Below are 10382 nucleotides of genomic sequence, written 5' to 3' on the forward strand. Positions count from 1 at the left end.
GTTGCCGGGGCAGTGGTGGTTGGGGCTGCGGGGCTGTGTGGGGGAGGGGTGTGACCATCAGGCATGGAGGGGAGCAGGTGCAGGGTTGAGGGGGCCTGGGGCAGGGGACAGACAGCTACTAGGGCTTAAAGCTGGGATGGGGCAGGAGGGGACCATGCAGGGGCTCCTTGAGAACGTGCTTAGTAGGTGCTTGGGTTGTGTGGAGCAGGGCTGTGGTCAGGGTCCATGACTGCCCAGGTCTGAGCTCAGACAGCCTGGGGTGTGGGTCCCACCAGGGAGTGGCATTTAGTAGCAGAAGAGCACAGGATGTGACTATCCAGGTGCTGAGGTGGGAGGTCGGAAACTCTCTAAACTGAGGTGAGCCACTTCTCCTTGGCTTGGGGTGCTGTCTGTGTCCCAGCTTCCTCCTAGGGTCCTTGGGCACTGTCAGCTTAAGCTCCCCAGGTCTTGGTGCTACTCTACACTCTGTGCTGCTTTGTTCTCTGGCTGAGACCTGAGCTCCCTTCTCCTCCTCCACCCCCATGGCACTCAGGAGCCCTTTACAGGCCTCTGTTAATCCTTTCTCTCACACTCCTCCTGGCAGGTAGATGCAACAGAGCAGCAAAATGCCTTGCCCAAAGCCAAGAGGCAGCAGCATTCAAGTTTTGAGTCATGCACTCTGTGGTGCAGCCATAGGTCGAGTTCAGCAGCATGCTGGGAACACAGTGAGGCTGGGGCATCTCTGAGCGGTAGCAGGCTGTGCTCCGATTACCAGCCTCTCCTCTTAGGAACAAATCTCTGTTCTCTGGGGAGCTGCTATCGAGCCAGCCTGGCTGAGCAGTAGTTTCTTTTGCCCCATTGGTTAGTTGCTTCTCTCTTGAGATTTCCACATCTTGTGCATCTTACTCACTGGTTCCAGCACATGGCCCTCGGTTTGGGACTCAAGGGCGCAGCTGGGTGGAATTTGTGGCAGGGAGCCTGGGTAGTTTGAGCTGCATTTAGCAAGCTGTGCCTGGCTCCCCGTAGTTCTGAAGAAGGCGCCAACGTCACTGTATTTTGCTGTCTCTTCTTTTGCTCCTGAATCTATGAGTGTGCGCACACGTGTGTGTTTGTGCAACCAGCTGAGCCTTGCACAGTCCCAGGGCCTTGTGTGCGTCTAACATGCCGAGCCCTGTGAGAGAGCTGCGAGTGTCTCATGGCTTTAGTCACGCACTGCTTGGAGCATCTTGGAACTCAGACCCTGTTTAGCAAAATTCACGTGTGGGTGAGGGGGTTGCATTTGCTCCTAAACCTAACACAGTTCTTGTCCCCCACTCCTTGCCCCTCTCACTGCTGTGAGATCATGTCCTTTCCTTGTCCTCTCTTTGCCTGGCTGACATGCCCAGCTCCACCCACAGGCACTTGGCAGAGGGGACCTGGGAAGAACAATGAGACTTTGCAGGAAGTCCTTGTGCACCACATGGCTATTGTGCTTCCTCCAATGAGCTCAGCAGGGCAGCAGGTAATGGCCTGGTCCCATGACCTGCCCTCATTGTTGTGGGGGGGTCACTTGACTTCCTGGCACAGTCCACTGCCCCAGAAGTCATGCCACTGGCATTTCTGGAAGCAAGAAGCATGTACTGGGGTCTCTCTGCAGCAGCAGTACTCAGGGGCTGAGTTGTGCTGATGGCCTGGGCTAGGGCTTCTTTGGGGGTGGGGGCAGGCAGCTGTGGGCAGCACAGTGGCTGGGACATCTGGTGCTGCCTGGCTTTACTGTGGAGAAGGCTTCTGTCTCCACTATACTCTGCCCATGGGTTTCTTCCAAGGCAGGTAGGTTTGTGGTGGGGCAGGGAGCATGTGGTAGGATTTTAGGGTGCTGCTCCTGTCTGTGCCATGAGGTTTCCATTCCCTCCCTGCCCTCTAGTCTCTGTCTGCTGATGGAGGCAACTTCTCCCCAGGGCGACTGGGAGGCTTTAGGCGTGGAACTTGACGGAGTCGCTCCAAAGGGCAAAGTCTTGAGCAGGTTGCTGGGTGAAAGTACTGCCTGAGGCAGCAGTTGAGTGCAGAGGCATATCTGGAAGGTGGAGCCCCCACCCCCTAGCACTGTCTTGTCAAAGCCTAGTGTACCCAGCAGCTGCGACGGCTCTTTAGGAGTGCTGAGACTTCTTTGCCGTGGGAGGCAACCAAAGCATGTGGGGGAGCCTCTTGCCCAAAATGCTTTTGCCTGCCAGAGCCACTTCTAATGGGAGATTGGGTGCTGTGGGGCTCCCTCACTGCCAGGGCTTCTGTCAATTGAGTCACTTGGGAGACCCAGCCTCTTTGTTGTGGGTCAGGCTGTGGCCCCCCTTGTTCATATTGCCCCGTCTCGTGTCCTGGGTTCAGCTTCTCCTGTCCCATGGCAAGAACATTTCCTGGCTCCCGGACTAGTCCCAACCAGAGAACTTTGCTCCATGCAGAGCAATGGAGCTGCCTGCTACTGTGTGGTATTGTCCCCTGAGCATGGCTTGGGTGGCCCCCTTGTTCTGGGTAGGGCAAGAGGGTCTTGGACTGTTGGAGATGGCACTGAGCATGTTGCGCCTGTGCCATGGAAGGCCCAGAAGCGAGTACAGCCCAAAGAGCTCTGAGTCATCCAGGAACTAGGGATGGTGAAAGTGTCCAGGCACTGGCAGCAGGGCCCAGTCTTGGCCTTTCATGGAGCTGTAGCTCAGACTCCTGGCAGCAAGCCCTTCTCAAGCCTTGGTCACTGCTGACCAGAAGGAAGCAACTGGAACTGGCTCTGCAGGTGGCTGGAGCTACTGGAGCCACTGGAAGGTGGTGAGCTCTGCCAGGCTGTGTTTGGTTGAGTGCAGAGGCCAGACCTGCCCAAGCATATGGAGCGTTTCTGGACAGAAATTACTGAGACCTTTGTCTTGGCACCTGAGAAGAACCAGCCCTGGTTCTAGTGTCTTCTGGCAGATGCTGCTTCTAGCCAGAAAGATGGACTTTGCTGTAGGCAGGGGAGACTGCAGAGAGAGTGCTGTTGCAGCTGGCTCTGAGCAGGATTTCAGGGTGCTTGGAACATAGCATTGGGGTTGGGCCAGGATGTGGTGGTATTTGCAGACTGCCTGTACTATTGGGGCTGAGGGGAAGCACACTGCACTGTGCTGGCTGGGGACATGGCTTCCCTCTTCTCACCTCTCCCCTTTGCTCTCTGTGCAGGAAGTTCACGACCTACTGAGCGACTATGAACTGAAGTACTGCTTTGTGGACAAGTACAAGGGCACGGGTGAGTAGTGCTCCCAGGCACCTCATGTGCAGGCCAGGTTGCCTGGCATGGAGTTCCCATAGTGAGCGCCTCCCAGGGGTTCCGACAGCTTGGCCCCTGCAGGGTGCAGGAGTGAATGGGCTCCCAATGCCCCAGGCTGTGGCTCAGCACCATGCTGCAGTCTCAGGGCTGACCCGGCTGGCTGGGCCTGGGGCGCCAATGTCGTGCCAAGACAGCTGCGTGTCTGAGTCTCTCTGTGCCTTGTGTGTGGTCTTTCTTCAGTTCCCCCTCAGATCCTCTTAACAAGGTGGCTAGTATTGGCAGGAAGCACATTAGGAGCTGTGAGGCTTCAAGCCCTAGCAGATTTGTATGTGTAGCCTGGATTTGCTTTGCTTTCCAAACTCCAGGGCTGTAGTTCCTGCCGGCTGCTGAGCCACAGGCATTTGCTCAGGCCCCAGCTCTCCCAGGCTGCCCTTCCTGGCTGCCCAGGTCCGTTGAGTGCTCTCTCAGCCCTGGCTGCCCAGTAGTCTCACGGCCAGAAAATGTTCTGGGAGTTGCATGGGACCTCTGTGGCTTGTGGCTGCTTTTGTGCCTGCTGTGGTGGCAATTAGATTGGGGTTGGTCAGAATCCCTGTCCGCGGTTGGGTAGCACAGCCAAAGCCCACCTGGCACCTGTCCCCTTAGGCCTTTAACCAAGAGACTGAGCAGCAAGTGCTGGGGCTGGGTTGTCAGACACACTGCATGAGTCTGCACTGTCAGGCTGTGGGGAGCACAGGGCTCTGAGGAAATCAAGGGCACCTCCCCCAGCTCAAACCAAGGCTTTGGCTTGTCCTTCGGGGGCGCATGAGTTCATGGAGGTAGCTGGAAAAACACCAGTGGGGCAGGAACTGCCTCTTGTCAAGTGGAGTCCTTCCTAGTAACCTGGAGCCCTTAGCACTGCATTTCCTGTAGTCTTGGGGGACGGGGGTGGTGATGTTGGGCCTGGGGACCACGGTGGAGGGTGGGTCCGCACACATGGCTGGCAAGTGCTGACCACCTTCTTTGGCCTGACTGTGTCCCGACAGCGTTCATCACCTTGCTGAATGGAGAGCAGGCGGAGTCAGCCATCCACAAGTTCCACCTGAGCAAGCTGCGAGACAAAGAGATCTCGGTGCAGCTGCAGCCCACAGATGCACTGCTTTGCATTGCCAATCTGCCCCGGCACTACACCCAACAGCAGTTCGAGGAGCTGGTGCGCCCCTTTGGCAACCTGGAGCGCTGTTTCCTGGTGTACAGTGCCCACAGTGGGCACTCCAAGGGCTACGGCTTTGTGGAGTACATGAAGAAGGACTCGGCTGCCCGTGCCAAGTCTGACCTGCTAGGCAAGCAGCTGGGCACGCGGACACTGTATGTGCACTGGACGGATGTCAGCCAACTCACCCCTGACCTGCTGCACTCCAAGTGCTTGTGCGTAGACAAGCTGCCTCATAACTATGGGGACCTGGAGGAGCTGCACCAGGCTTTCTCAGCTGCCGGTGCCCCCACCTTCTGCCAAGTGAGCCATGGGAGGGGAGGGCTTCCCTGAAGGGCACAGCCACCAAAACCCAAGGGATTTAGCAGTTGGTGCTCTCCACAGCTCAGTGCCTGCTGCAGACATGCTCCCACCAGATATGCAAGGGAGATTTCCCTCTCAGTCTGAGTTTGTTTCCCACTTAAGCAAATCCAGGCTAATAGGGCATGAATGTGCTCATATCCCTCCAGCAGGGGCCTTCACGGGAGACTCACAGGTTAAGGGGAGCTCTGGGGCTGGGACTCAAAGCAGTGCAGGGGAGCAGGGAGCTCAAGGCCCACTGAGAGCTTGGCCTTTGTCCCACGCCCACAGTGTGTCCTGCCTGTAACTGATGGCGAGGCTGTGGCACCACCTCCAGCTCAGCTCTGGGCTTTGAGCTGCATTCCAGCCTGCTGTGAGATTTTGCCAGTGCACGTGATATCTGGATGCTGGAGTAGGGGGCCGGGCATGTTGGTATAAGGGCAAAATCCAGTGCAAAGATGCAGGGAACGTGGGCAGCCCTAAGCATGCAAAGCCCCAGTGGCCTGCAGGTCCAGCTGGCATAGGGGCCCCTCTCTGACTTTGCAGTCTGTGTGCTAGCAGCCCATGTCCTCTTGTGCTCAGTGTCTTTTCCCGACCTCATCCCTGTGTAGCTGGCGTATGGACAGGATGGGCAGCTGAAAGGCTTTGCAGTCCTGGAGTATGAGTCAGCAGAGATGACAGAGACGGTCCAACAGGCCACAGATGGGCTGCTGCTCGCTGGGAACCACATCCGAGTGTCTTTCTGTGCCCCAGGTCCCCCTGGCCGCAGCATGCTAGCTGCACTAATTGCTGCCCAAGCAACGGTAAGGCCATGCTTGGCCCCTCTCAGACATTCACAGAGCTAAGTCCTGTCCCTACTCTCTCCTTCCTGCTTGCCCCCATTCCTGTCTGGTCCTAGTGCTGTCCTTGCTCCAGCCCAGAGCAGGCTGTTGTTGACTGTCCAGCTGATAGACATGGTGACCTGTCCTTGCAAACCTCCCTCAGCCCAGTCCCAAGCTTCCTTCCAGGCAGCTGGGATATGCTGCTTTGCACAGGCTGGTTTGGCTGCTGCAACTGGGCAGGCTCTGCCTGATTCTCAACCTGGCTGACGGCAGTGGGGAACATAAGCCCCCATGGCTGAGATGGGGATCGGGGTGCCGCAGCAAGGTCTAAGATGGCCATTTTCTTGAGGCAGAAGCTTAGAGGCCTCTGATGCATGTACCCTTTGTGTGGGGGGAGGGGTGTCCATGCTACTTCTGCTACTCCATGGGTTTGGTTTATGCTGAACTCGGGAATTTCCCTTCCCCTCCCAGTGGCCCCTCTACATTTGCCTTTGGCAGCCACGGCCTCAGAGGCCCAGCCACTGCGGGGGCTGGATGTGGAAAGCTGTTGGCCTTATGTTGGCCATAGCTATCAACTCTGAAACTGTTACAAACTCCTTGCCCTCCCTGAGCACCTGCAAGAAGCGTCCAGGCTCCAACCATGGGAGCAGGTGAAAGTGAGTACTTGATTGTGACTGACCTCTCCCCCAGGCCCTTAACCGTGGGAAAGGCCTTCTGCCTGAGCCTAACCTCCTCCAGATCCTCAACAGCCTGGGGAACCCAGCCTCGCTCCAGCTGCTGCTCAATCCCCTGCTCCACGGTGCTGTCAGCGGAAAGCAGGGTAAGACTGTGAGTCTGGCCCCTCTTGTGGGGCACTCAAGAGCCCTACAGGCTCTGTGCTGGGGTGCTGAGCTCTTCATTCATGAGAGCTACATGAGCTGAGGGTGCTTGGGGGCGGCTGCGAGTCATCAATGGCACTTTTCGGCTTTCTCCTTTTACAATAAGGACGACAACTGGCGCATGGAGCAGAGTGACCCGGTAATGAACCTGCCAGGCATAGGCTTCAGACTGGTCCCTGGGCAGGGAGTCTTGCACTCGTGTATGAGCCAAGCGCATTTTCCCAGGAACCTGACCCCTGGGCAGGCTCGGTGTTCCTCAGTCCCCGCCATCTTGTACTGTGGCTACTCTTTCTGTGGCCTTGCCATAACTGGGTCAGGGCACAGGCAGACAGTAGGCAAGGGACTTCCTGCCCGTTTGCCTGGGGCTTTCCAAGCCATCTCCTTTGTGAAGGCCTTTGAAAGGTGGTAAGGGAGCAGATGGGCACAAGGTCCCAACTCTGGAGACCAGTCAACACTGGATGATGAGATATCCCTGCATAGCTGCACATGCTCCATCGTAGGAGGCTGCCAAAGTGACCATGCTACCTGCTTCCTTTTCAGGCATCCTCGGCGCTGCCCCATCACTGCCTCTCGTGACCAGCCCGGCTCTGTCCACAGCTCTGCTCCAGTTGGCACTGCAGAACCAGACACAAGCTCAGCAGGTATTGGGCAACCCCCTGCCTCTACCTCAGCAGGTTCTTTGGCTGCCGTCGGCTGCTTGTGCCTCCATACTTGGGTGCTGGTAGCACTTGGGAAGCACTGATGAGTACACTCTGGGGGGCCAAAGGCCAGCCTGCTCTGGGTAGGAATGTATTGAACCTGCGGCTACAAGGATTTGTGCCAAGAACTTTGCCTGCCAAGTTGTCCCCTCTCAGCTGTGGTTAGCATCTGACTCACAGGGGAATGGGCTTCTCCCTCCCACACTCGGTTTCAGCTGGGCCTCTTCAGGAGGCTCTCGCTGGCTGGGGAGCAGACCTCTCCTCTTGTACATGCACTGCGAGTGTCCGTGTCCCGCCCCACACCCAGCATCTCAATTCAGGCACGCAGCACTCGCTTACCTACTCCAAAAGGTTTAATCGCAACTCTTCAGCTGCCAGCACCACGGGGAGGGACGGGCCCAAGTCCTCCCTTCCAACCAGCCTCACACCACCTCCACTTCTGGAGGACTGCCTCGCCATGTTCCTGGCTTTGTCCCCTGGTAGTGTTACGCTCTGTGCCAGACAGCAAGTGGGAAACACAGCATGCTGAAGCTGGCACAATGTCAGCTTTTGCGGTCTTCCACTTGCTCCCCCAGCCGTCCCCAAGTGACCTATATCTTTCTGATCTTTCCTGCTCTGCATTGTTCCCCAGCTGGCAAGGCTGAGGAGCCCCCTACTACTGCATACCCAGATCTGTCAGGCTGCTGCAGAACAAGGAAAATCAATCTGTGTTCAGTGTGAGGGGTAGGAGTGGCCTCTGTGTGACATGTACATCAGCAGAGGTTGGGCAGCCTGTGCCATGCAGTGCCCTGTGCCTGGCCATGGCTGCAGCCAAGCTAGGGTTGAGAGCGGGTGTGGATGGTACTGGCCAAGAGGCTTATCTGCCTCCATTATCCACCTGATGGTAGCAGCAATGTACTTCACCATTGGCCCAGCCGCAGGGGAGCACAGTCAGGGTGCTCTGACCTGCTGGCCCAGTGAAGGATGTAGGCAGGGCTGCAGCCAGCAGACTCCTATGAACTGGATCAAGGGAGCCGGGACCTGAGGGCAGGCATCCGGTCACAGCCTGGCCCATAATGACCTGAACATCAGCAGGGCCTTGATGAGCTCTGACGGGCTGCTTGATCAGGCTCTGGAGCCTGACTCCAAGCCATGCCAACTTCTGGGTTTGGCTGAGGTTAGCAACTGCATGATGCTTTGGTGACATAGATGTGTGGCTTGGGAGAACGGCAGCCAGAGCACACGGGCATCTATACCATTGCTGCGTCCTCACAGGCCAGAGCCAGGCAGTCAGGGCAGGGAATTCAGTGGGCTGGGAGCATTGGCTGCTCTGGTTTCAATCCCACGTGGTCGCAGCCCAAGTCTCCCTGTTCTACTGTAGGAGAGCCTTGAGCCTCTAAGCAGGGACACACTGCCAGGCCCTGAGCATAATGCGTGCCATGACAGCCACCTTCTCCCCCAACTTCCCTGCATGTGTATAAACTCCTCACTTCTCTGCACTCAGGAAACATGTGCCCCTGTGATAGCATTGTCTGGGCCTGGGGTTGGGTGCCACTGCCCTGGGGCTGGAGGGCAAAAGAGTTTAGCCTCTTGCTTACGTGAGATGCAGCTGGTGGGGCCATGCCGCCACCCTCCCAGCCCAGGGCCTCCACGGGCATCCACGTGTTTGGGGGGTGACTTCTAATAAGGGTTCCTTGGCTTGACACCATGCTGGCATCCAGGGCTGAGGGCTCCAGCTGTGCCATTTGCCTTGGTGTTTAACTTGTGTTTTTCCCACAGAAGCCTGGGATCCTGGGGGACTCTCCCCTCAGCTCGCTGCAGCACAGTGCTCTGGGGATAGCAAGCACTGCAGCGCAGCCTGCCAGCCAGCTGCTGGGAGAGCTCCCCTCAGGTAATGGCTCATCAGGGCTCAGGGTTTCCACTAGTGGATGCACGTCCTTCCTAGCCACGTGGGGGCAGTGATGTTCTGTGGCGAGTGGTGCAGGCATTCAGCTGGCTACTATGTGCATTGCTCATGCAGCTCAGCATTCCTTGGCTGGAGAAATAGCCCCTGAGTGGCAGCAGATACCCTCTGGACTGGCTGTGGCTCAAGGGTGTGGGGGGAGCTGTAGGTTCCAGGTCTGAGTCTGTTGGCGCATCGGCAGCATTGCCTACGGGTGGCAGATGGGGCCTGTGGCCAGGGCTGAGTGGGAGTGGCAGTTCTCTGGGGCAGGGTTGTGCAGGGTACGGGCAGAGGTGTGAAGGGAGGTCCTGGCTGGAGGCTGCTTAGAGCAGGCCAGGGGCTTTGTCATTGAAGCTGCATTATCTCGTCTGCAGGTGGCCCCCTTCCAGCTGACATGGCACAGGGGCATGTAAAGTCGCCGATCCTGCCCTCCGCTAACGTGCCCCTGGCATCCTTCCTGGGGCCCATGGGGGTGGAGCGGGAGACGCCTGTGCTGAGTGCCCAGCTGAGCCCAGCACCAGGCACACCTCCAGCCCTGCAGGGCCTTACCTCCTCCCTCCTGGGATCCGTCATCAGTGGGCTCCAGAAACCAAAGCAGAGTGAGAATGGACCTCCTGCATCCGGGGTAAGATGGGCGGCAGCACCCCCACCTCTTGGGCCTTTAAGCGGGGGCTGGCACCACCCCAACCAACCTGTGAGCATGGCAGGCCACGGCAGTTCGGTGCTGCTGGGAATCATACCCAGGCTCCTTGTCCTGCAGGTCTCGCTGCTGGGGGAGCCACCTAAAGACTTCAAAATTCCTCTGAACCCCTACTTGAACCTGCACAGCCTCCTGCCTGCTGGGAGCCTTGGAGGTGAGCAGCAAGGGTCGGGGGGTGCTGCAAGGGGCTGGTTGTACCACCTCCATCAACAGTAAGGCCAGGCCCCCCTGTATAGGGCTGATGAGCATGGGTGAGGATCCTCCACCCCTGACTTGAGATCCAGGGGCATTCTGCTCTTCAGGGACTGGCCATGGGCAGGCAGATGCCTGCCAGGGAAAGGAACAGCAAGGCTGATTCAGCCAGGGTGAGGCAGCTGCTCCTTGGGGCAGAGGGGTAGGGGGGAGGTGCCATGAGCTGCTCTGTTACCTTGTTCCCGCCCAACTGGCTCAGCCTGCCCTTGGCTGCCTGTCTGGGTACTGGTAATGATGCTGGGCTCTGCTCTACTTGCAGGTGTGGCTGGCAAAGCCTTCAGCCTCAAAACTGGCACGCTAGGCAATGTCTCCAACCTGCGGCTTCCACCGTCATCCCTGT

At 57.8% G+C, this 10382-nt stretch overlaps 1 protein-coding gene across 1 annotated transcript in view; it reads left to right on the forward strand.

Moving 5' to 3' along the window:
* The window catches only part of RAVER1 (ribonucleoprotein, PTB binding 1), a 14422-nt gene that overhangs the window by 502 nt on the left and 3538 nt on the right, over positions 1-10382 (forward strand). The window contains exons 2-10 of the mRNA XM_025203804.1: positions 3157-3223; positions 4267-4736; positions 5384-5575; positions 6284-6413; positions 7012-7112; positions 8928-9039; positions 9465-9715; positions 9851-9944; positions 10302-10380. Of these exons, the coding sequence (XP_025059589.1) occupies positions 3157-3223; positions 4267-4736; positions 5384-5575; positions 6284-6413; positions 7012-7112; positions 8928-9039; positions 9465-9715; positions 9851-9944; positions 10302-10380 (1496 nt within the window). The remainder of the gene's footprint in view (positions 1-3156; positions 3224-4266; positions 4737-5383; positions 5576-6283; positions 6414-7011; positions 7113-8927; positions 9040-9464; positions 9716-9850; positions 9945-10301; positions 10381-10382) is intronic.

The sequence above is a fragment of the Alligator sinensis genome, unplaced genomic scaffold (assembly GCF_000455745.1).
Source record: "Alligator sinensis unplaced genomic scaffold, ASM45574v1 scaffold707_1, whole genome shotgun sequence".
NCBI classification, from domain to species: domain Eukaryota; kingdom Metazoa; phylum Chordata; order Crocodylia; family Alligatoridae; genus Alligator; species Alligator sinensis.